A 26,869-nucleotide genomic window follows, 5' to 3' on the forward strand; every position below is an offset into this window, starting at 1 on the left:
AGTATCACGGTGGATTAGATACACAGCTCAGTATCACGGTGGATTAGATACACAGCTCAGTATCACGGAGGATTAGATACACAGCTCAGTATCACGGTGGATTAGATACACAGCTCAGTATCACGGTGGATTAGATACACAGCTCAGTATCACGGTGGATTAGATACACAGCTCAGTATCACGGAGGATTAGATACACAGCTCAGTATCACGGTGGATTAGATACACAGCTCAGTATCACGGAGGATTAGATACACAGCTCAGTATCACGGTGGATTAGATACACAGCTCAGTATCACGGTGGATTAGATACACAGCTCAGTATCACGGTGGATTAGATACACAGCTCAGTATCACGGTGGATTAGATACACAGCTCAGTATCACGGTGGATTAGATACACAGCTCAGTATCACGGTGGATTAGATACACAGCTGAGCTTGGGGTTTCTCTCGCTTTCCTGCTCTTCGCTCTGCTGTTGCAGCAGCCGATCTTCTCCGTCATCCATTGCTCTTCCTTATCTGTCGCTCCGTCTCCATGGCATCTTAGCTCAGCAGCGATCTATTTATCTGGCCTTGCATCACGTGGTGCCCGTGCTCCGCTGTGATTGGCGGTGCTGGTGTATCGCGGTGCGTTGTGGGAAGATGGAGGGAAATGTGGGCAAATTGGAAGAAGCGGCGCTGAAAAGGAAGGAGAGGCTGCGGGAGCTGCGGAGGAAGCGGGTGAGAGGCCGGGAGGGAGGCGGGCGGGGACCGGGCGCTTGTGTCTGCGGCCTCGTACCTCAGACAGAGCCGCGGTACCGGGACTGTGCGCTCGGGATGAAAAGGTCTCAGTTTGGTTTTCACGTTTTGACTCCAAGAACAAGTTCTCCCATCATCCAGGACAGTGTGGAGAGGATGATTCCTCCATGATGGAGACCAGGTGACAGAGGAAAGTGAGAACTGAGAGACCAAACACCGGAAACTCCCAGACCCGAGTCTCGGGGAGAAGCCGCGGGGGATGCTGGGAAAGAGACAAACCGGAATGTGCCTGGGGCGGCTGTGGAGCGAGGGCCCCCCTGGTCTGTTGGGGCGAGGGCCCCCCCTGGTCTGTTGGGGCGAGGGGTCCCCCTGGTCTGTTGGGGCGAGGGCCCCCCTGCGTCTGTTGGGGCGAGGGCCCCCCCTGGTCTGTTGGGGGCGAGGGCCCCCCGGGTCTGTTGGGGCGAGGGGTCCCCCCCTGGTCTGTTGGGGCGAGCCCCCCCTTCCCCCGGGCTGTTGGGGCGAGGGCCCCCCCTGGTCTGTTGGGGGCGAGGGCCCCCCGGGTCTGTTGGGGCGAGGGGTCCCCCCCTGGTCTGTTGGGGCGAGGGCCCCCCGGGTCTGTTGGGGCGAGCCCCCCCCCCCGGGCTGTTGGGGCGAGGGCCCCCCTGGTCTGTTGGGGCGAGGGCCCCCCGGGGCTGTTGGGGCGAGGGCCCCCCTGGTCTGTTGGGGCGACAGTGTCTCCCTTTGCTCAGAGTGGGGGCAGAGAGCAGCCATCATACAGGCCCACATATCTCAGACATATCTCTGTAGGTTTTACCGTCCGGTGACGATGACATGAGACATTCGGACTTCTCTGCCGCCGTCCTCCCTGCTGGCGCTCGGTGCGGGGACGTCGGTCACACTCACCTCTCATCCTCTCCCAATGTGTGTGGTGCCATATGTGAGCACACGGTGACTGAGGGGGGCAGCGCACTATAGGTTTGCTCCCCCTGGGTGTGTGCAGACACTATAAGGCTGTGTGCACACGTTGAGTAGTTGCTTGCAGATATTTCTGTAATGTTTCTGCATCTCTTGGCAGGAATAACACGTGCGGTTTTGCTGTGTTTTTATAAAGCAATGGAGGCTTTTCTGGGCTAAATAAAGATATTGAAAAAATGTTTTCTCTTCTAATTTCTTGGTTCAACACCATCTTTTTCATGCTGATGTAGTAGCATCAGGGTAATGGGATTAGGGCTTGGTGTCAGCAGCTGTCATTGACACCAAGCCAATAGCCATAAAGGTTCCTGGGCTATTAATATCAGCTCACAGCTGTTTACTTGGCCTTTACTGGCTAGTTTACAGGGGGACTCTGCATGATCGGCAGTAGCATTACCGCGTGTGACGGTCGCAGTGACATATGACAGCATGATCCCACAGCGCTCTGACCGGCAGTAGCATTACCGCGGGTGACAGTCACAGCTGCAGGGTCACGGTGACATATGACAGCATGATCCCACAGCGCTCTGACCGGCAGTAGCATTACCGCGGGTGACAGTCACAGCTGCGGGGTCACGGTGACATATTACAGCACGATCCAGCAGTGCTCTGACCGGCAGTAGCATTACCGCGGGTGACAGTTGCAGCTGCGGGGTCGCGGTGACATGACAGCATGATCCCGCAGCGCTCTGACCGGCAGTAGCATTACCGCGGGTGACAGTTGCAGCTGCGGGGTCGCAGTGACATATGACAGCATGATCCCGCAGCGCTCTGACCGGCAGTAGCATTACCGCGGGTGACAGTTGCAGCTGCAGGGTCACGGTGACATATGACAGCATGATCCCACAGCGCTCTGACCGGCAGTAGCATTACCGCGGGTGACAGTCACAGCTGCGGGGTCACGGTGACATATTACAGCACGATCCAGCAGTGCTCTGACCGGCAGTAGCATTACCGCGGGTGACAGTTGCAGCTGCGGGGTCGCGGTGACATGACAGCATGATCCCGCAGCGCTCTGACCGGCAGTAGCATTACCGCGGGTGACAGTCACAGCTGCGGGGTCACGGTGACATATGACAGCATGATCCCGCAGCGCTCTGACCGGCAGTAGCATTACCGCAGGTGACAGTCGCAGCTGCGGGGTCGCTGTGACATATGACAGCATGATCCCGCAGCGCTCTGACCGGCAGTAGCATTACCGCAGGTGACAGTCGCAGCTGCGGGGTCGCTGTGACATATGACAGCATGATCCCGCAGCGCTCTGACCGGCAGTAGCATTACCGCGGGTGACAGTCGCAGCTGCGGGGTCGCGGTGACATATGACAGCATGATCCCGCAGCGCTCTGACCGGCAGTAGCATTACCGCAGGTGACAGTCACAGCTGCGGGGTCACGGTGACATATTACAGCATGATCCCGCAGCGCTCTGACCGGCAGTAGCATTACCGCGGGTGACAGTCACAGCTGCGGGGTCGCGGTGACATATTACAGCATGATCCCGCAGCGCTCTGACCGGCAGTAGCATTACCGCGGGTGACAGTCACAGCTGCGGGGTCACGGTGACATATTACAGCACGATCCCGCAGTGCTCTGACCGGCAGTAGCATTACCGCGGGTGACAGTCGCAGCTGCGGGGTCGCGGTGACATATTACAGCATGATCCCGCAGCGCTCTGACCGGCAGTAGCATTACCGCGGGTGACAGTCACAGCTGCGGGGTCACGGTGACATATTACAGCACGATCCCGCAGTGCTCTGACTGGCAGTAGCATTACCGCGGGTGACAGTCGCAGCTGCGGGGTCGCGGTGACATATTACAGCACGATCCCGCAGTGCTCTGACCGGCAGTAGCATTACCGCGGGTGACAGTCGCAGCTGCGGGGTCGCGGTGACATATGACAGCATGATCCCGCAGCGCTCTGACTGGCAGTAGCATTACCGCGGGTGACAGTCGCAGCTGCGGGGTCGCGGTGACATATGACAGCATGATCCCGCAGCGCTCTGACCGGCAGTAGCATTACCGCGGGTGACAGTCACAGCTGCGGGGTCGCGGTGACATATGACAGCATGATCCCGCAGTGCTCTGACCGGCAGTAGCATTACCGCGGGTGACAGTCGCAGCTGCGGGGTCATGGTGACATATTACAGCATGATCCCGCAGCACTCTGACCGGCAGTTTTACCGATGGTAGCGTTACTGCCAATAAGAACCACTGTGTCGATGTTTCCCACGCTGCCACACAGATAACAGCGTGGGAAACACCATAGGAAGCCAGTAAAACGCAGAACAAAAACACAGAAAATCCGCAAACATTTTACTCCTGTGTTTTTGCTGTGGATTTGACTGACTCAATTGAAGTCAGTGGGTGAAAAACACTGCGGAAACGCACAAAGAATTGACATGATGCAGAAAAAAATGCTGCAAATACACAAGGAAAATTACCGACCATGTGCCCAACACTTCAGGATTGTCATTGAGTTATCTTGCATAAAGATTCCATAGTTTTTGGCCTATTTCCGCATGGAAAAAACCTGCAGTGAAAATGCACCGTGTGTACACAGCCTAAGGGCTTGTTGCCACATAGCAAATTTGCACGCAATCCTGATGCCAGCCAAGTGAATGAGAAACCTGAAGTGTCTTGCACACGTTGAGCATTTTTGAGTTGCAGAAAAGTTTATTCTGTGTTTTTGGCAGCGGTTTTCACCATTGACCTCAAATCAGTCAAACGGAAGCAAAAATGTACCAATAATGTGCGTTTTTCTCTGCAGAGAGATGCAGAAATGTCTGAATCCATTTCCTCAGTGCCGCTGCCCCGGGGCCGGGGAGATCCGTCAGATGGAAATGCCCACAACAGGATGAAGCCTGTGTAATAATGGTCTGCGCTGCTGGAGAGGCGTCTCGTGCTGCGAAATCCTTAGGTCATTTGTTTCACTGCAGCACTGACGTCTTTATCAAGTGTGGAAAAAAACAACCCCACACAGGTTTATTTTACAGCATCATGTGCTGAGAAGCAGGAGTCCGCGTCCTGGTGGGGTGTACTGGGGCCAATAAACCATTTCACCTTTATATTTCTGGGTTTTGTTTTCAGTGTTCATTATAAAGCGGAAATGATCCTGCACATCAGGAAGATTACAGCCAGATCACATTATTTATGTTTTTTAATTGGTGAAAAAAGTTCAAGACTTGGTAAAAACAACCATATGTTTTTTTTTTTTGTTTTTTTTTTTTTTACTTGTCCATCAATGCAACTGGGTGGGTCTTGTTCTTTTGCTGATGTTTTTTTGCTACGGTTTTGGGGGCCGTAAGACCTGTATTGTATGTTCTCGGTGGTTGTGACTGAAGTAACATAGTTCTGACATTTGTTTTCTTTTTCGTCATGACATTTACCATTCGGGTTAAAGCGTCGATTGTGATGGGACTTTTAGGGACATAACAAATATGGTTGTGGAGGGTTTTTATATTGTGGGGGGGGGGGAAAGCAGATTGATTTCAAAACTTATTTTTAAACTATTTTTTTTTTCTTTTTTTCAACTTGAATCTTTGATCGTCTGCTGGATTGTGCTGTAAACTACGGTATTACAGTACACGATCATGGTCTCCCTGGAAGCGCAGAGGAGGACTAGCATAGAACGACGGGGGTCTTCATCAGACCCCGACTGTCATAGCTGATGCTCCACGACTGTATCATGGGGGGCTAATATGAGCTGTCGCGCCCCTCGGCTTTGATGTCATTTAAATGCCACTGTGAGAGATTGACCGCAGCGTCAGGTAACAGCCAGAGCGCGGGTCCTGAGCCCCCTTCACGTGCAGGTCCCGAGCCCCCTTCACGTGCGGGTCCCGAGCCCCCTTCACGTGCGGGTCCCGAGCCCCCTTCACGTGCGGGTCCCGAGCCCCCTTCACGTGCGGGTCCCGAGCCCCCTTCACGTGCGGGTCCCGAGCCCCCTTCACGTGCGGGTCCCGAGCCCCCTTCACGTGCGGGTCCCGAGCCCCCTTCACGTGCGGGTCCCGAGCCCCCTTCACGTGCGGGTCCCGAGCCCCCTTCACGTGCGGGTCCCGAGCCCCCTTCACGTGCGGGTCCCGAGCCCCCTTCACGTGCGGGTCCCGAGCCCCCTTCACGTGCGGGTCCCGAGCCCCCTTCACGTGCGGGTCCCGAGCCCCCTTCACGTGCGGGTCCCGAGCCCCCTTCACGTGCGGGTCCCGAGCCCCCTTCACGTGCGGGTCCCGAGCCCCCTTCACGTGCGGGTCCCGAGCCCCCTTCACGTGCGGGTCCCGAGCCCCCTTCACGTGCGGGTCCCGAGCCCCCTTCACGTGCGGGTCCCGAGCCCCCTTCACGTGCGGGTCCCGAGCCCCCTTCACGTGCGGGTCCCGAGCCCCCTTCACGTGCGGGTCCCGAGCCCCCTTCACGTGCGGGTCCCGAGCCCCCATCACGTGCGGGTCCCGAGCCCCCTTCACGTGCGGGTCCCGAGCCCCCTTCACGTGCGGGTCCCGAGCCCCCTTCACGTGCGGGTCCCGAGCCCCCTTCACGTGCGGGTCCCGAGCCCCCATCACGTGCGGGTCCCGAGCCCCCATCACGTGCGGGTCCCGAGCCCCCTTCACGTGCGGGTCCCGAGCCCCCTTCACGTGCGGGTCCCGAGCCCCCTTCACGTGCGGGTCCCGAGCCCCCTTCACGTGCGGGTCCCGAGCCCCCTTCACGTGCGGGTCCCGAGCCCCCTTCACGTGCGCTCCCCCCAGATACACCTATGTGTGTGGAGGAGAATGGCTGATTATATTACACTGCGCCATGTCCTCCCTGATAAGAGCCTCATAGTGTGGGGGGCAGTGCGGACCCCTGTACAAGGTCCATGTACCCTAATATCTCTTCTAAATCCATAATAAAAGTTCTGCAACTGTCTCAGGCTTTAGGGGATGGGGATTCCTCATTACGGATGTTTTATACATCAGTCTGTGCCAGGCTCACAAAAGCTTGCGCTTCCTGATGGATGTGAGCATCGCCCGCCAGTACTTCTCACAGCTGAGGGTTTGTTACACTTGCATTCACTGTAGATCCTCTGAGTCAAACTTCCATCAGCAGCCACACAAGTCTTTATCCTTAGCAGATGTCACTTGTACTGATACTTAGTAACAAACCCTCAGCTATGAGATGTAGTGGGGAATGTGTAGTTTCTGCATACTGACAGCAAGCAGAGGTAGTGCAAATTGTTGGAAATTAAATAAGTCTAGGTTTCTGAGATTCTCCTGATTCAGAGGGTCTGGAGCGCGGACATCTCTTGTGTGATGATAATCCCCCCCAGTCCTGTGTGGGAGGAAGCGCAGGATGTGTGCGGGGAGATAGACGGCGACCATGGAAATATCAGCGGCAACTTCCTGACACTTCTGTCACATGATCCGATGCAGATAATGCTCCGGGGGCCGCTGACAGTAGACATCTGGGCTCCAGTGACTTCTGCTGGGTCCGTCATGTGCACTGCTTCTGTTAGGGGGTCTTCTGCTCTGTAGGGTATATTGCTGTGTTGTATAAATGCGATAGGTGGAGGTTTGGGGGTCCTTCTGTCTTTCGGGTTGAATATACTCAACACCATGCTTTACTGTGCCATAAGTGACCTGCAGTGGCCGTCCTCCTCTGTATGAGATGTGAATGTTAAGGCAAAAGCTGCGTCACATCCTTAATGTGAGGGCTTGTCTTATATCACAAGCCGCACAGATGTCGCATAAAGTATGGAGGACACTGTTTTTGCAGGATTCTGTTTAGGAAGCATGATGGCGGCAACAGGGTGGCTGTGTCTGGGCGCGGGGGGGCTGTGTCTGGGCGCGGGGCGGCTGTGTCTGGGCGCGGGGGGGCTGTGTCTGGGCGCGGGCGCGGGGGGGGCTGTGTCTGGGCGCGGGGGGGCTGTGTCTGGGCGCGGGGCGGCTGTGTCTGGGCGCGGGGGGGGCTGTGTCTGGGCGCGGGGGGGGCTGTGTCTGGGCGCGGGGGGGCTGTGTCTGGGCGCGGGGCGGCTGTGTCTGGGCGCGGGGGGGGCTGTGTCTGGGCGCGGGGGGGGCTGTGTCTGGGCGCGGGGGGGGCTGTGTCTGGGCGCGGGGGGGGGCTGTGTCTGGGCGCGGGGGGGGGGGGCTGTGGCTGTGTCTGGCTCCGGGGGCTGTGGCTGTGTCTGGCTCCGGGGGCTGTGGCTGTGTCTGGCTCCGGGGGCTGTGGCTGTGTCTGGCGCGGGGGGGGGGGCTGTGTCTGGCGCGGGGGGCTGTGTCTGGGGCCGTGGCTGTGTCTGGCACAGATCTGTGCGGCATCACTGACCCATCTTTTTTTTTTTTTTTCCCCCTTATAGTTACGAGAAGATGGCGACCCAGACGGAGATGAGCCCGAGAACAAGGAAGAAAAACACCAGTCAGTTCCTATGTAATATATATTCGTACACGGCTGAGTCATAAATAATCCGCACTCTCGCTGTACAATTTATTGTAATCAACTTTCAGAAAAAAACAATACTTAATTTTTCATAAAGTTTTACTTTTTAATAGACAATGTGTATCTGTCCGTACGCTTTCGTATTCCCTCACTAAAAAATATTTTAGGCTGAGGTCCGGTCACGAATGCACCGCTGTCCTCACCTCGTCTTCAGACATGAATCTTTGCCCTTGAAGGGATCGAGCTGGTGATGATGGCGGTTCCTCCTTGTAGTCCTGATCCTGCTATACCGGACGATCACCTCAGTCCGGCTCCTTCCTCCTTGTAGTCCTGATCCTGCTATACCAGACGATCACCTCAGTCCGGCTCCTTCCTCCTTGTAGTCCTGGTCCTGCTATACCGGGACGATCACCTCAGTCCGGCTCCTTCCTCCTTGTAGTCCTGGTCCTGCTATACCGGGACGATCACCTCAGTCCGGCTCCTTCCTCCTTGTAGTCCTGGTCCTGCTATACCGGACGATCACCTCAGTCCGGCTCCTTCCTCCTTGTAGTCCTGGTCCTGCTATACCGGGACGATCACCTCAGTCCGGCTCCTTCCTCCTTGTAGTCCTGGTCCTGCTATACCGGACGATCACCTCAGTCCGGCTCCTTCCTCCTTGTAGTCCTGGTCCTGCTATACCGGGACGATGACCTCAGTCCGGCTCCTTCCTCCTTGTAGTCCTGGTCCTGCTATACCGGACGATCACCTCAGTCCGGCTCCTTCCTCCTTGTAGTCCTGATTCTGCTATACCTGACTATCACCTCAGTCCGGCTCCTTCCTCCTTGTAGTCCTGATTCTGCTATACCGGACGATCACCTCAGTCCGGCTCCTTCCTCCTTGTAGTCCTGATCCTGCTATACCGGACGATCACCTCAGTCCGGCTCCTTCCTCCTTGTAGTCCTGGTCCTGCTATACCGGGACGATCACCTCAGTCCGGCTCCTTCCTCCTTGTAGTCCTGATCCTGCTATACCGGACGATCACCTCAGTCCGGCTCCTTCCTCCTTGTAGTCCTGGTCCTGCTATACCGGGACGATGACCTCAGTCCGGCTCCTTCCTCCTTGTAGTCCTGGTCCTGCTATACCGGACGATCACCTCAGTCCGGCTCCTTCCTCCTTGTAGTCCTGGTCTTGCTATACCGGACGATCACCTCAGTCCGGCTCCTTCCTCCTTGTAGTCCTGGTCTTGCTATACCGGACGATCACCTCAGTCCGGCTCCTTCCTCCTTGTAGTCCTGATCCTACTATACCAGACTGTAACGGGGTCTACCAAGCTGGGGTACCTGTTTCAGTACCACCCCGTGTTTCAGGAGGTCCACTCTGCTTTTGCTGGATTCTGAATGAAGGACGCTGGCAGGAATTTCATGATTACATGAGAGCATATAAAATATCACTGCTTCTCCACGTATTTCCAGTCTAAGAACACACTTTATTTACAGCACACAGAATATATAACACAGATACACAGGGCAGTCCAATAGAAAAACAGCAGGCCAGACCTACATTACAATAGCCGCAGGGGGCCAGAGCCTGCCGATATTTACTGTGGGAATTACAAAGGTGGGGGGAGGTCAGAAAGAGAATATATTGTCCAGGGGCGCAGCCTGTGGACTGATGCATTTCACATGGAAACTATTATACATACATACATACAGTTAGGTCCATATATATTTGGACAGAGACAACATTTTTCGAATTTTGGTTATAGACATTACCACAATGAATTTTAAACAAAACAATTCAGATGTAGTTGAAGTTCAGACTTTCAGCTTTCATTTGAGGGTATCCACATTAAAATTGGATGAAGGGTTTAGGAGTTTCAGCTCCTTAACATGTGCCACCCTGTTTTTAAAGGGACCAAAAGTAATTGGACAATTGACTCCAAGGCTATTTCATGGACAGGTGTGGGCAATCCCCTCGTTATGTCATTTTCAATTAAGCAGATAAATGGCTTAGAGTTGATTTGAGGTGTGGTGCTGCATTTGGAAGGTTTTGCTGTGAAGTAAACATGCGGTAAAGGAGCTCTCCATGCAGGTGAAACAAGCCATCCTTAAGCTGCAAAAACAGAAAAACATCATCTGAGAAATTACTACAATATTAGGAGTGGCAAAATCTACAGTTTGGTCCATCCTGAGAAAGAAAGAAAGCACTGGTGAACTCATCAATGCAAAAAGACCTGGGCGCCCACGGAAGACAACAGTGGTGGATGATCGCAGAATAATCTCCATGGTGAAGAGAAACCCCTTCACAACAGCCGACCAAGTGACCAACACTCTCCAGGAGGTCGGCGTATCAATATCCAAATCTACCATAAAGAGAAGACTGCATGAAAGTAACTACAGAGGGTTCACTGCACGGTGCAGCCACTCATAAGCATCAAGAAGAAAAAGGCCAAAAACATCTAAAAAAGCCGCACAGTTCTGGAAGAACATTCTATGGACAGATGAAACCAAGATCAACCTCTACCAGAATGATGGAAAGAGAAAAGTATGGCGAAGACGTGGTACAGCTCATGATCCAAAGCACCACATCATCTGTAAGACCCGGCGGAGGCAGTGTGATGGCGCGGGCATGCATGGCTGCCAGTGGCACTGGGTCACTAGTGTTTATTGATGATGTGACACAGGACAGAAGCAGCCGAATGAATTCTAAGGTATTCAGAGCCGCCATAGTGTGTGCTCAGATCCAGCCAAAAGCAGCCAAACTGATTGTCCATCTATAGTATGAAACGACGACCAATGACCCAAAACATAAAGCCAAAGCAACCCAGGAGTTTATTAAAGCAAAGAAGTGGAATATTATTGAATGGCCAAGTCAGTCACCTGATCTCAACCCAACTGAGCAGCATTTCACTTGTTAAAGACTAAACTTCAGACAGAAAGGCCACAAACAAACAGCAACTGAAAACCACCGCAGTGAAGGCCTGGCAGAGCATCAAAAAGGAGGAAACACAGCGTCTGGTGATGTCCATGAGTTCAAGACTTCAGGCAGTCATTGCCAACAAAGGGTTTTCAACCAAGTACTAAAAATGAACATTTTATTTAAAATTATTGAATCTGTCCAATTACTTTTGGTCCCTTTAAAAACAGGGTGGCACATGTTAAGGAGCTGAAACTCCTAAACCCTTCATCCAATTTTAATGTGGATACCCTCAAATGAAAGCTGAAAGTCTGAACTTTGACTGCATCTGAACTGTTTTGTTTAAAATTCATTGTGGTAATGTCTATAACCAAAATTCGAAAAATGTTGTCTCTGTCCAAATACATATGGACCTAACTGTATACTGCATAACATTCTTGGTGCTGGGGGGTTCTGTAACACAGACGATCACCTCAGAGTCCGGCTCCTTCCTCCTTGTAGTCCTGATCCTGCTATACCGGACGATCACCTCAGTCCGGCTCCTTCCTCCTTGTAGTCCTGATTCTGCTATACCGGACAATCACCTCAGTCCGGCTCCTTGGGTCGACTCTGGGTTCAGCACCTGTTCACACTCAGTCTATGTTTGGATGTGCAGATCAGGTTTTTTGAAATGTATTCTCTAGCCTTCTGATCGTGCACTCCCTGCCTCCTAGCTTCAGGTGTTTTAATTATAGTAGGTCCAATACCCCTCCACAGTGAGAGAGAATTTGAGTCCAAGGAGAGGTTTCACAGGTACCCATTCAGATGGAGACGTTTATTCTCAGGGAGATAGGTTTAGAGTAGGACCTCGTATAAGAGAGATGCCGTAAAGTGGCTACGAGGTACACATAAAATTGGCCATTTTTATGCGCTAAAAGCTCTCATTTTTCATATTTCTAGTGCAGTAATGCAGTTTAAATTTCGTGTTTTCAAGTTTGCATGTTTTGGCGCTGCAGTGTGCTGCCCTATTTATTTAACTATATACGAGTTGGCGACTCTTGGTTCAGCACCTGTTCACACTCAGTCTATGTATGGATGTGCAGATCAGGTTTTTTGAAATCCTTCCTCCTTGTAGTCCTGATCCTGCTATACTGGACGATCACCTCAGTCCGGCTCCTTCCTCCTTGTAGTCCTGATCCTGCTATACCGGGACGATCACCTCAGTCCGGCTCCTTCCTCCTTGTAGTCCTGATCCTGCTATACCGGACGAGCACCTCAGTCCGGCTCCTTCCTCCTTGTAGTCCTGATCCTGCTATACCGGACGATCACCTCAGTCCGGCTCCTTCCTCCTTGTAGTCCTGATCCTGCTATACCGGACGATCACCTCAGTCCGGCTCCTTCCTCCTTGTAGCCCTGATCCTGCTATACCGGACGATCACCTCAGTCCGGCTCCTTCCTCCTTGTAGTCCTGATCCTGCTATACCGGACGATCACCTCAGTCCGGCTCCTTCCTCCTTGTAGTCCTGATCCTGCTATACTGGACGATCACCTCAGTCCGGCTCCTTCCTCCTTGTAGCCCTGATCCTGCTATACCGGACGATCACCTCAGTCCGGCTCCTTCCTCCTTGTAGTCCTGATCCTGCTATACCGGACGATCACCTCAGTCCGGCTCCTTCCTCCTTGTAGTCCTGATCCTGCTATACCGGACGATCACCTCAGTCCGGCTCCTTCCTCCTTGTAGTCCTGATCCTGCTATACCGGACGATCACCTCAGTCCGGCTCCTTCCTCCTTGTAGTCCTGATCCTGCTATACCGGACGATCACCTCAGTCCGGCTCCTTCCTCCTTGAAGTCCTGATCCTGCTATACTGGACGATCACCTCAGTCCGGCTCCTTCCTCCTTGTAGTCCTGATCCTGCTATACCGGACGATCACCTCAGTCCGGCTCCTTCCTCCTTGTAGTCCTGGTCCTGCTATACCGGACGATCACCTCAGTCCGGCTCCTTCCTCCTTGTAGTCCTGATCCTGCTATACCGGACGATCACCTCAGTCCGGCTCCTTCCTCCTTGTAGTCCTGATCCTGCTATACTGGACGATCACCTCAGTCCGGCTCCTTCCTCCTTGTAGTCCTGGTCCTGCTATACCGGACGATCACCTCAGTCCGGCTCCTTCCTCCTTGTAGTCCTGATCCTGCTATACCGGACGATCACCTCAGTCCGGCTCCTTCCTCCTTGTAGTCCTGATCCTGCTATACCGGACGATCACCTCAGTCCGGCTCCTTCCTCCTTGTAGTCCTGATCCTGCTATACCGGACGATCACCTCAGTCCGGCTCCTTCCTCCTTGTAGTCCTGATCCTGCTATACTGGACGATCACCTCAGTCCGGCTCCTTCCTCCTTGTCTGACATCTGTTCGACATTCCTTGATCTTCTCCGTCCAATCACACACTTCTTCGTGACAAAACACTTTCTCCATACTGTGCACAAATATCGGCACAGACGCCCTCAGACCACAAAAAGCGATTCACCACACACTGACGTTCTCTCATGCAAATCATGAGTGCGGCCACCATTGTTTTCTGCACAGAGGACCTGATAAATCGCGTCCAAACCTGCACAGCAGCGACCGGAGAGACTCGTACAGGAAGCGCTGAGGAGACTGATCGGACAACAGAAGATTCAATATAACCCGAGTGCGGAAAACTTGTAATTCGCCCATGTGTGTGTATAAACAGATATACCATCGTGGCCAAAAGAGTTGGCACCCTTGTAATTGTTAAATCTCCCCTGACGAATCCCCAAAATAGGGGAGGAAACGCGTTGGGAGGCCACACTGCATAGGGAGGTTGTCAGGATTTCCTGACCGCTGCCACCAATTTGTCACGATTCACACCGTGACGGTCACCCCCTACGTCACGGGTCGGGGTGACTTTAGGCCAACAGACGGCTATCACATGTGCAGGGGGGCTTATCTTAGTTATCCCTCCACTGCTACAATGTGATGAAAAACACACACAAGGCTATTGACCTCTTAGTTTACAGCAGGGGCTTATTTTAGGTATCCCACTGCTTTTCAATATACCACGAACTGCAGGGATTTATGTATATCCCGCTTACAGTTCCACTCAACACTTGCAGCTCTCTGGCGCCCCCTTACTCTCAGGTCAGATTTGGTACTGCACCTGGGGTAATTAGTTGCCAGACAGGCTGCCTGCTATGTACTGGCTATTGGGCACGCTGCAGCGACGCGATAAACTACTCCCACTCAGGCAGGAACAATAATTATCAACGCCGCAGTCGCTACATCATCACCCAAAAGCCTGCACGGTATCGCTGCCACCAGCTTCGATTAAACGGGTCCGAAGCTAACCCAACACAGTAGCGTAATTCCCTTCAGGAGACTTAGGGTACGGTTTAGAACAGGAGAACGAACTAGTATTAAATAGTATACCCCATCAAAAGTTTCAGGCAGTGTTTTATCAAAATAATTTACAAAGATGTTACAAATGAGACAATTGCATATATGTACAAGGTAATTATAACATAAAGGGGATTAAAGGAGAAAAGATAACACTCACATGTTCTCAGTTCATTGCATTGCAGGCAACCATACGTCCCAGTTCATTGGACATGCTCAGGGCTCTTCCAGGAGAAGACAAGAAGTCAAGAAGACTGAGCTGGGGATCTTGGCAGACAGTTATAGCTTCAGCCTGTGACATCCCAGAAAGGGGTTGGATCACCTCGTCCCTCCTACCTCTTCAGTCTAACTAAACTTTAAACTATTTTCTCTAATTTCTATAACTTCGCTACAAAACATGTTAGTCATAACAAGCTCAGCATTCATCTCGGATTAACGTGGGCATTCTAATGAGATCAAATATGTCCTATCTGTGATATATATTTACAGAGAAATCCCTACTTCTTTACCAGATGGAGTTAGGAGCCCGTGTTTAGAGGGATGGGCAGATCCACCGAGGGAGAGTAAGAATATATATTTTTGTGTTCTTAACGTAAACGGTTTGCATAATATCTTACAAAAACAGAACAAAGAACTTCCATGGATTTCGGCCATAAAATTCCCCCAGTACATTGACAAGGCAGCTCTTGGCTGAGTGGAAGGGGGGGGGGACTTTTTTAGCCCGCAGCCTGCTAACAAGAGAAACTACTTATATGATATTTCATACCATATCGTGACAGAGGCTATACTGTTTATGGGTATTTTTTAAGCAGGATTACACTTGGGTACTGCCCTTGTTAGGGCAGGAGCTATACAGGGGCACGACAAAGAGAAACAGACCCCATGTCCCCCTTGCTTTTTTGTCCTGCTAGAGTAGTTTATTTCTAGAAGAATAAGTTATAAGCTTTCAAGAACAAGGAGAAACTCATATGGGTGAAATTGAACCAAATCTCTTTACTTGAGCACTGGTGATCATGAGCACTTGTATTGTTCAATATTGATTGTATGTTGGTCTTAGATTTTAATATTATAATAAATGTTAAGTTTTAGTATTATCTGGGTTGGCTATGCTGTAATTTATGAATTGAAACAATACAAAAACCAGAGAAAAGAGGCAAATTGGACAAATTTCACACAAAACACCCAAAATGGGCCGGACAACATTATTGGCGCCTTTCACTTAATATTTGGTTCCATATTATATGGGGTGGACTTCAGTGATTGATGTCAGACTAGCGGCGGCCATATACCCTCCATGGCCATTGGCCCCAGGCTCGTTCAGCTGACAGCTCTGTCCCCGGACCCCCTAAACAGGAACCTTCTATTCATCCTTAGTGCTGCTGCTAGCGGACCACCTTGTCTCCCCTTCCTTTATATACTGGGAGAATTACAACATCAGGCCATTGAATGGAATGTTGTGGGAGACCACCGTAGACATCAGCTGCTCGGTGTCATAGTTAAGACATGGTTAATGTCCTGTTCTCTCAGGGTTAATGTTGCTGGCCTCCCTTTCGATCTGTTTTTCTATATTCGGCAGTTCTAAAATAAGAAATATGACCCCCCCTACATATTGGAGCAGATTCTTTCCCCTCCGATCTGGTGATGGCAGGAGCAGCGGTACAGGATAGTATAACTCCTGGCCCATCTTCTCGTGAAGTTATACCAGCAGGTTCCCCGAGACCCCATAACATAGAGGAGAGACCCTTCCCAATCATCCAGCTCCATGGAGACTGGTGATGGCTGCAGACGAGCGACCCCTGATTCTTATTGTGTTACTTCTTGCAGGGAGCTGAAACTGAGGAATTATACCCCCCTGGACGAGAGCCTGAAAGGGCGGCAGATCGCGCAGGCCAAGCCTGAGTCCGGTGAGTGCCGCGCGTCAGAGGATGCGTCGTCCATGTGCGTCGTCCATGTGCTGCCGTAACCTCACTCCTGTCTCATTGCCCCCTCTAGTGGAGGAGAAGGTGAAGGAGCAGCTGGAGGCCGCCAAACCAGAGCCCATCATAGAGGAAGTGGTGAGTGCCCAGGGGCCACATAGGAGGGCCCCTAAACTACTTTATGTAAAATCCCAGGAGGAGGGTCTCAGGGACCTCAGTGTATAGGAGGGCCCCTAATACCACTCTATGTAATATCCCAGGTGCCACAGTGTTTAGGAGGGCCCCTAGTACTATTCTATGTAATATCCCAGGGGCCACAGTGTATAGGAGGGCTCCTAGTACTATTCTATGTAATATCCCAGGGACCTCAGTGTATAGGAGGGCTCCTAGTACTATTCTATGTAATATCCCAGGGACCTCAGTGTATAGGAGGGCTCCTAGTACTATTCTATGTAATATCCCAGGGGCCACAGTGTATAGGAGGGCTCCTAATACGACTTTAATTTCCCCAGAGGAGGGTCCCAGAGGCCACAGTGTATAGGAGGGCCCCTAATACCACCCTATGTAATATGCTAGGGGCCACAGTGTATAGGAGGGCCCCTAGTACCACCCTATGTAATATGCTAGGGGCCACAGTGTATAGGAGGGCCCTAGTACCACCCTATGTAACATCGAGTAGTATAACCACCATCATTATATTTTGTTCTTCAGGATTTGACAAACCTTGCCCCCCGGAAGCCGGACTGGTAAGTGCACGGCCGATGTCAGACGCTGGCGCGGACGAGGTGTTATAAAGCTGATCAGTGACAAGAGTCGGCCATTTGTCCTAAAAATCTCTGTTCTGTTTCGTTCTATCCCAGTGTTCCCTGGATGCAGCCTGCAATGTAAAGAATAGAGGTGTTCAGTCTGGCTGTCGTGTACACAGGAGGGTCTCTGCCGCTGCCTTCTTCTCCCAATGTGGTGTTGTTTGTCAGAGAAGTGCGCTTACACCCAGGATGTGACCGTATACACTACCATTATTTACACTGCAGGCTGACCAGTAAAATCGGTTGCAATAAAGATTTATATTATATTGAGGCACAGAGAGGCTTATTGGATTATTTCTGGCTCCGGCCCAGACTCCTATTCTTTTTTTTTTTCAGGGATCTGAAAAGAGATGTCGCCAAGAAGTTAGAGAAGCTGGAGAAGCGAACACAGCGAGCCATCGCGGAGCTCATCCGTGAGTTTCCACCCGACACCTCCACATTCAGCATATAAGAGAAAAGACATGCTATCCTCACTGCAATAACGAGCCCAACTACTGCTCCCTGTTATCAGCCATCATAGGCTGAGGAGAGAGGAGGCCGATTTTATCCTGACTGATATCAGCCCCTCTTACATCGCTCTAGTATAGTGATGAGCAAGCGTGCTCGGGTATCGTGTTGTCTGTGCACGCTCGGGTATCGTGTTGTCTGTGTGCGCGCTCGGGTATCGTGTTGTCTGTGTGCGCTTTCGGGTATCGTGTTGTCTGTGCACGCTCGGGTATCGTGTTTGGGCGCGCTCAGGTATCGTGTTGTTTGGGCGCACTCTGGTATCGTGCTGTCTGCGTATCTCGGGAGTGCTTGAGTAACATGGTCGAGTCCCCACGGCTGTTGGGTAATCCCGCATGTGTTGCAGCGGTCCAGCAGCTGCAGGGACTTGAACGTATTACTCGAGCATGCCCCAAATACGCGGCTAACACCTGAGCATGCTCGCTCATCACTACTGAGTATTGATATGCGGCGCCTTGAAAAAGTCTTCACAAACTTTTCCACATTTGACACATTAAACCCACAAACGTAAATGTATTTTATTGGGATTTCCGGGGACACCAACAAAGTAACAAGTATTTGTGATGTGTAAAGGAAACGATACAGGGTTTCCGTAATATTTTACTATTCTAAATCTGAATATTGTGAGGTGCATTTGTTTTCAGCCCCTGCAGTCAGTACTTTGCAGGACCACCTTTCTCTGCACTTCTGCAGACTTTGGGGTCTGTGTCTCCAGCTTTGCACATCTAGAGGAGACATTTTACCTGTTCCTTTCCCCCCTCGCTCTTGCTCAGTGACATTGGATGGAGACGTCTGTGATCAGTAATTTTCCCGTCTTGTCACAGACTTTCTGGGATTTGGGTCTGGACGGTGACTGGGCCGTTCACACACAGGAATATGCTCTAATCTAAACCCTCTATTGTGGCTTTGGCAGGAGGTTTAGGGTCGGTGTCCTGCTGTAATGTAAACCTACGCCACAGTCTCGTGTCTCCTGCTGCCTTTAACAGGTTTACCTCCAGTATTGCCCTGTATTTAGCTCCAACCATCTTCCCATCAACTCTGACCAGCTTCCCTGCCTCTGCTGAAAAAAAGCCTCCCCACAGCATGAAGCTGCCACCACCATGTGGGATGTTGAGGTGTTAGTTTTCCGCCACGTAGATAGAAATTCACTGCACACTCCTTTGAAGCTGCAAGTAATATATTTATTTCACCTGCAATATTTCAGATGTGTGCACAAACATGAAAGGGTGCAGGTAGATGCGAGACAGATTTTTTCTTTTTTTTTTACATTTTGACCCTTCATGGGCCTTACTCATAATGTCGCCTGATCCAGTTTGTAAACATTATGTCTGAAATATTGCAGATGATATAAGTATATTACTTGCATCTGCAAAGGAGTGTGTGGTGAATTTCTATCTACATATTGCGGGGATTGCACGTCCCATTCCACCAGCACTTCACAACCGAGTGCTCGCCAATCTGCCTTCCTTAGTTTTCCTCCACACAGAGCACTTTGCATTTATCCCATAAAGTTCTCCTTTGTTCTCATCTGACCAGAGCCTCTTCCACATGCTCCCTGTGTCCTCTACATGAGACTTTTTATGGCTTCTTCTTGCCGCTCTTCCATAAAGGGCAAATTTGTGGAATATATGACTAATAGTCGTCCTGTGGACAGATTCTCCCCCCTGAGCTGTGGATCTCTGCAGCTCCTGTGGTGACCATAGGCCACTTGGCTGCTTCTCTGATTAGTCCGCTTATCGGTTAGGATGTCTCGGCTGGTTTGCAGTTGGGCCATACTCCTTCGATTTTTGGATGATGGATTGAGCAGTGCTCTGTGAGATGTTCACACCTTGGGCTATTTTCTATAACCTAACCCTCCTTTCCTCTTCGCCACAACTTTATCCCTGACATGTCTGGTGAGCTCCTTGGTTTTGATGATGTTGTTTGATTCTAATGTTCTCACACAAACCTCTGAGGCCTTCACAGAACAGCTGTTGTTATACAGGACGCAATGTGCTGATTATGTGACTCCTGGGAAAGATTGGTCACTCAGGATTTTATTTAGGGGATCAGACTACAGGGGGCTGAAAACTAATGCACCTCGCAATGATCCTTCTATATTATTTCTAAACACTCTTTTTCGGTGATTCCTTTGTATCTCTGTTCATACTGCACCCACACACACAAATGATACACCATTTGAAAGGTAAGCTTGCCCCCTTCAGCAAGAAAATAGCCAAACAAACTACACATCCACGATGTTATCACAAAATACATTTTAAATATTAATTTTCATAAAACTGCAGTAAGGAAAAATGACCTGCAGGTGGCACCACACTACCACAGAGCTGACACAAATCCTAACATTTGCCTTGGGGGCTTTCCAGCTTGCCGAACTCCTTGCCCAGCCGATTTCAGGCAGGGACATATAAAATATTTGCTACTTATGTGGAAGTAGAATAAAAGTAAAACTTTACCTGTTTAAGACTAAAGCTTTAAAACTGAAGATATTAATGAATGCAGCCTAAAAGGGAGCGGACAGGTTCTGAACCATCAGATTTTCCGTATTATTGGACAGTCATTGAAAAGTCTTTCTTCCTTCTAATTGGTGACCTGCTTATTGGTGACCTGGAGTCACCTCTGGTTCCAAGTAAAAAACTGCAGCGTTGACATAACTGAGACTGTACATTGTTTCCTGATGGGAGAGATTGGTGGGAACAACCTTGCAAAAATTGAAGAAAAAAATCCAACCGTAGGGGAAAAAATAGGTAAAATAATCTGCAGATATTACTTTATTTATTTATTTTTTTTAAAGGGATATTCTCAATTATTATACAATGGTGTAAATACGCTCGGTTATGGGGTCAATTCTCCATCATTTCTACTGTCAAAGTGGCACTGCTGTACAGGGAGCTGCTCCGTTCACATACATAGGGCTGTGCTGCACTTCCCTACACTGCAGATAGATGGCAGTGCTGCTGTGGAGGGGAAAAAAATGCTGCCCCTGTTCTTTTGCAAGGTCCTGACAATCAGACCCCTTCTGATCAGTAAGTAAAATACCATTATGTTTAATGTTGGGGGCTGGAGTCGCACACAACGAATAAAAAAATCGGTCTGTTTTACACGGACAAGAATCGCAGAAATGTTCCCTGCACAGTGATCCGTATGTCATCCGTGTGCAGTGCAAGGAGGCGATTTTCTCGCATGTAAGCATCCGTATGACATCCGTATGGTGAGATTTTCTCGCCGGCTTGCAAAATGGACATAAAATGGATCCATGGGTTCAAATATTTATGAAAACACATATTTACCGTATATACTCGAGTATAAGCTGAGATTTTCATCCCACTTTTTTGGGCTGAACGTCCCCCTCTCGGCTTATACTCGAGTCATACTCGGGGGTCGGCAGGGGAGGGGGAGTGGGGGCTGTCTAATTATACTTACCTGCTCCTGGCGCGGTCCTTGCAGGTCCCTGGCTTCCCCGGCAGCAGCAGCTTCTTCGTGTACTGAGCGGTCACATGGTACCGCTCATTACAGTAGTGAATATGCGTCTCCACCTCCCATAGAGGTGGGCATATTCATTACTGTAATGAGCGGTAAAGGTGACCGCTCAGGACAGGATGAAGCTGTGGCGTTCTGGGAAGCAGGGACTGCACCGCGCCAGGAGCAGGTGAGTATAACGGGGAGGGGAGCGCAGCGCGATAGTCACCTTTCCTCATTCCGGGCGCCGCTCTGTCTTTAGCAGACACGCTCAGGTGAGAGGGCGCGGTGACGTGGATAGTCAGTGCTGAAGATGGGGCTGCACCGGAACAAGGAGCAGGTGACTATTGCAAGTGCCGGGGGCCTGAGCGACGGAGAGGTGAGTATGTGATTTATTTATTTTTATCGCAGCAACAGCAAATGGGGCAAATGTCTGTATGGAGCATCTTATGGGGCCATAACGTTTGTGCAGCACTATATGGGGCCATAACATTTGTGCAGCATTATATGGGGCCATAATGTACGTGCAGCACTATATGGGGCAAGTGTCTGTATGGAGCATCTATGGGGCCATAATCAGGGTTTGTGCAGCATTATATGGGGCAAATGTGTTTATGGAGCATCTTGTGGGGCCACTATTACCCTTTATGCAGGATTATATGGGGCATATTTTGTATGGAGCATTATTTAGGGCCCATCATGAACTGTATGGAGCATTATATGGGGCTCCTGATTCAATATGGATATTCAAAAACACTTAACCTACTGATGTCTCAATTAATTTTACTTTTATTGGTATTTATTTTTATTTTTGACATTTACCGGTAGCTGCTGCATTTCCACCCTAGGCTTATACTCGAGTCATTAAGTTTTCCCAGTTTTTTGTGGCAAAATTAGGGGTCTCGGCTTATACTCTGGTCGGCTTATACTCGAGTATATACGGTATATAATATGTAATGTCAGTGAGACACATACCTCTGTGTTCATCATCTCATTGAATACATTTACATTTGATCAGCTCAATTTTCCTGAAATTGCCTGTGCCCCCGACAACCAATGTGCGAAAATTTTGCATGGACCAATTAGTCAGATTTATATTTTTAAAATATTTACAAAGCCTTGTATCCTTTCCACTTCACAAATACTTGTTACTTTGTGTTGGCATCACAGAAAATCTGGCTCATTAGAAAAAATCCATCTAAAATATAACATTTATTTAAATCAAATACTAAAAAAAAAAAAAAAAAAACAGGATAAGATGATCAAATATAACAATAACACTATTAGATACAAGGGCGTATAATACCCAAAATATAAATGTGGCGTCCTCTCTCGCCCTGTTGATGCCCTGAGAATCGTCCCTTCCTGAGCCGGAGTTCGTTAACCTGTCACTTGGTAATAAGCTTATCACAGACAATCACAATAAACTATGGGTATGAAGACTTCTTCAAGGCACTGTAACCTCCAGATATTACATCACATGTGACCTTATAACGCTGTTGTCGTCTCTCTCTTTTCGGTAGGAGAGCGATTGAAGGGTCAGGAGGAGAATCTCGCCGGCGCGGTTCAGTCTGCAAAACAGGAGAATGAGGATTCTGACTGATGAGGTCGGAGCGGACACCGGACGGCTCCGCGGTTTCCTCAGTGACGGCGGCTCTGGTGGGGCCATTACCAGCCCAGATTCGGGATCATCACATGATGCGGGCGCAGTGGTCTCACCCGTGTGTTGGGGGCGATGTGATCCTTCCTGCCCAGTATATAAGTCTGGTCTGCACCCGGCTGCAGGGGTCGGGGAGATCAGCACGAAATGAACGCGGCGGAGAATATTCTGTTTGTATATGAGAATTATTTGCCCAAAATTTTTCAATTTATTTATTTTTTTTTTTATGCACAATAAACTCAAAGAAAAAGAAATATTGTTTCAGTTGTGGAAAATGGGCGAGATGTACGGCGAATCAGCAGTGAACAGTCTCACCCTCCATGATGGAGAATCAGCAGTGTACAGTCTCGCCCTCCATGATGGAGAATCAGCAGTGTACAGTCTCGCCCCCAATGATGGAGAATCAGCAGTGTACAGTCTCACCCCCAATGATGGAGAATCAGCAGTGTACAGTCTCACCCCCCATGATGGAGAATCAGCAGTGTACAGTCTCACCCCCCATGATGGAGAATCAGCAGTGAACAGTCTCACCCCCCATGATGGAGAATCAGCAGTGTACAGTCTCGCCCCCAATGATGGAGAATCAGCAGTGTACAGTCTCGCCCCCCATGATGGAGAATCAGCAGTGTACAGTCTCGCCCCCAATGATGGAGAATCAGCAGTGTACAGTCTCACCCCCCATGATGGAGAATCAGCAGTGAACAGTCTCACCCTCCATGATGGAGAATCAGCAGTGAACAGTCTCACCCTCCATGATGGAGAATCAGCAGTGTACAGTCTCACCCCCCAATGATGGAGAATCAGCAGTGTACAGTCTCACCCCCCAATGATGGAGAATCAGCAGTGTACAGTCTCACCCTCCATGATGGAGAATCAGCAGTGTACAGTCTCGCCCCCAATGATGGAGAATCAGCAGTGAACAGTCTCACCCTCCATGATGGAGAATCAGCAGTGTACAGTCTCGCCCCCCAATGATGGAGAATCAGCAGTGTACAGTCTCACCCTCCATGATGGAGAATCAGCAGTGTACAGTCTCACCCCCCATGATGGAGAATCAGCAGTGTACAGTCTCACCCCCCGAGATGGAGAATCAGCAGTGTACAGTCTCACCCCCCGAGATGGAGAATCAGCAGTGTACAGTCTCGCCCCCAATGATGGAGAATCAGCAGTGTACAGTCTCACCCCCCGAGATGGAGAATCAGCAGTGTACAGTCTCGCCCCCAATGATGGAGAATCAGCAGTGTACAGTCTCACCCTCCATGATGGAGAATCAGCAGTGTACAGTCTCACCCCCAATGATGGAGAATCAGCAGTGTAGTCTCACCCCCCAATGATGGAGAATCAGCAGTGTACAGTCTCACCCCCCGAGATGGAGAATCAGCAGTGTACAGTCTCGCCCCCAATGATGGAGAATCAGCAGTGTACAGTCTCACCCCCCGAGATGGAGAATCAGCAGTGTACAGTCTCACCCCCCATGATGGAGAATCAGCAGTGTACAGTCTCGCCCCCAATGATGGAGAATCAGCAGTGTACAGTCTCGCCCCCAATGATGGAGAATCAGCAGTGTACAGTCTCACCCCCCAATGATGGAGAATCAGCAGTGTACAGTCTCGCCCCCAATGATGGAGAATCAGCAGTGTACAGTGTCACCCCCCATGATGGAGAATCAGCAGTGTACAGTCTCACCCCCCATGATGGAGAATCAGCAGTGTACAGTCTCACCCCCCATGATGGAGAATCAGCAGTGTACAGTCTCGCCCCCAATGATGGAGAATCAGCAGTGTACAGTCTCACCCCCCATGATGGAGAATCAGCAGTGAACAGTCTCGCCCCCAATGATGGAGAATCAGCAGTGTACAGTCTCGCCCCCAATGATGGAGAATCAGCAGTGTACAGTCTCGCCCCCAATGATGGAGAATCAGCAGTGAACAGTCTCGCCCCCAATGATGGAGAATCAGCAGTGTACAGTCTCACCCCAAATGATGGAGAATCAGCAGTGAACAGTCTCGCCCCCAATGATGGAGAATCAGCAGTGTACAGTCTCACCCCCCAATGATGGAGAATCAGCAGTGTACAGTCTCGCCCCCAATGATGGAGAATCAGCAGTGAACAGTCTCACCCCCCGAGATGGAGAATCAGCAGTGTACAGTCTCACCCCCAATGATGGAGAATCAGCAGTGAACAGTCTCACCCCCAATGATGGAGAATCAGCAGTGAACAGTCTCGCCCCCAATGATGGAGAATCAGCAGTGTACAGTCTCGCCCCCAATGATGGAGAATCAGCAGTGTACAGTCTCACCCCCCAATGATGGAGAATCAGCATTGTACAGTCTCACCCCCCAATGATGGAGAATCAGCAGTGTACAGTCTCACCCCCCAATGATGGAGAATCAGCATTGTACAGTCTCACCCTCCATGATGGAGAATCAGCAGTGTACAGTCTCGCCCCCAATGATGGAGAATCAGCAGTGTACAGTCTCACCCCCCAATGATGGAGAATCAGCAGTGTACAGTCTCACCCCCCAATGATGGAGAATCAGCAGTGTACAGTCTCACCCCCCAATGATGGAGAATCAGCATTGTACAGTCTCACCCCCCAATGATGGAGAATCAGCAGTGAACAGTCTCACCCCACAATGATGGAGAATCAGCAGTGTACAGTCTCACCCCCCAATGATGGAGAATCAGCATTGTACAGTCTCACCCCCCAATGATGGAGAATCAGCAGTGTACAGTGTCACCCCCAATGATGGAGAATCAGCAGTGTACAGTCTCACCCCCCAATGATGGAGAATCAGCAGTGTACAGTCTCACCCCCCAATGATGGAGAATCAGCAGTGTACAGTGTCACCCCCCGAGATGGAGAATCAGCAGTGTACAGTCTCGCCCCCCATGATGGAGAATCAGCAGTGTACAGTCTCACCCCCCAATGATGGAGAATCAGCAGTGTACAGTCTCACCCCCCATGATGGAGAATCAGCAGTGTACAGTCTCACCCCCCAATGATGGAGAATCAGCAGTGTACAGTCTCACCCCCCAATGATGGAGAATCAGCAGTGTACAGTCTCACCCCCAATGATGGAGAATCAGCAGTGAACAGTCTCACCCCCCAATGATGGAGAATCAGCAGTGTACAGTCTCACCCCCCAATGATGGAGAATCAGCAGTGTACAGTCTCACCCCCCAATGATGGAGAATCAGCAGTGTACAGTCTCACCCCCAATGATGGAGAATCAGCAGTGTACAGTCTCACCCCCCGAGATGGAGAATCAGCAGTGTACAGTCTCACCCCCCAATGATGGAGAATCAGCAGTGTACAGTGTCACCCCCCGAGATGGAGAATCAGCAGTGTATAGTCTCGCCCCCCATGATGGAGAATCAGCAGTGTACAGTCTCACCCCCCAATGATGGAGAATCAGCAGTGAACAGTCTCACCCCCCGAGATGGAGAATCAGCAGTGTACAGTCTCACCCCCCAATGATGGAGAATCAGCAGTGTACAGTCTCACCCCCCAATGATGGAGAATCAGCAGTGAACAGTCTCACCCCCCAATGATGGAGAATCAGCAGTGAACAGTCTCACCCCCCAATGATGGAGAATCAGCAGTGAACAGTCTCACCCCCCAATGATGGAGAATCAGCAGTGTACAGTCTCACCCCCAATGATGGAGAATCAGCAGTGAACAGTCTCACCCCCCAATGATGGAGAATCAGCAGTGTACAGTCTCACCCCCCATGATGGAGAATCAGCAGTGTACAGTCTCACCCCCCAATGATGGAGAATCAGCAGTGAACAGTCTCACCCCCCAATGATGGAGAATCAGCAGTGTACAGTCTCACCCCCCAATGATGGAGAATCAGCAGTGTACAGTCTCACCCCCCAATGATGGAGAATCAGCAGTGTACAGTCTCGCCCCCAATGATGGAGAATCAGCAGTGTACAGTCTCACCCCCAATGATGGAGAATCAGCTGTGTACAGTCTCACCCCCCAATGATGGAGAATCAGCAGTGTGCTGCTCAGTTTATTCTGATAGATTTTCAGTCATACATGGACATTTATGTAATGCTAATATACCTAGTTCTATTATTTATTGTATTTGTTATGCTTTGCTGCCATCTACTGGCCGTTT

The 26,869-nt window shown here is 50.5% G+C and overlaps 1 protein-coding gene across 2 annotated transcripts; it reads left to right on the forward strand.

The window, feature by feature from the left end:
• Nucleotides 1-607: 607 nt before the first annotated feature.
• CCDC12 (coiled-coil domain containing 12) lies at nt 608-22,993 on the forward strand. 2 transcript variants are annotated; one of them, XM_069729166.1, is made up of 7 exons: nt 608-720; nt 8,026-8,096; nt 16,219-16,298; nt 16,387-16,448; nt 17,022-17,056; nt 17,453-17,529; nt 22,603-22,993. In XM_069729166.1, the coding sequence occupies exons 1-7, from the start codon at nt 643-645 to the stop codon at nt 22,680-22,682; spliced, it is 483 nt and encodes a 160-aa protein (XP_069585267.1). In that variant the 5' UTR covers nt 608-642; the 3' UTR covers nt 22,683-22,993. The 2 variants fall into 2 exon arrangements, with proteins under 2 accessions (XP_069585267.1, XP_069585268.1); XM_069729167.1 differs by having other exon boundaries at nt 8,026-8,084.
• The last annotated feature ends 3,876 nt before the right edge of the window (nt 22,994-26,869 follow it).

This window comes from Ranitomeya imitator, chromosome 6, assembly GCF_032444005.1.
Source record: "Ranitomeya imitator isolate aRanImi1 chromosome 6, aRanImi1.pri, whole genome shotgun sequence".
Classification (NCBI taxonomy): domain Eukaryota; kingdom Metazoa; phylum Chordata; class Amphibia; order Anura; family Dendrobatidae; genus Ranitomeya; species Ranitomeya imitator.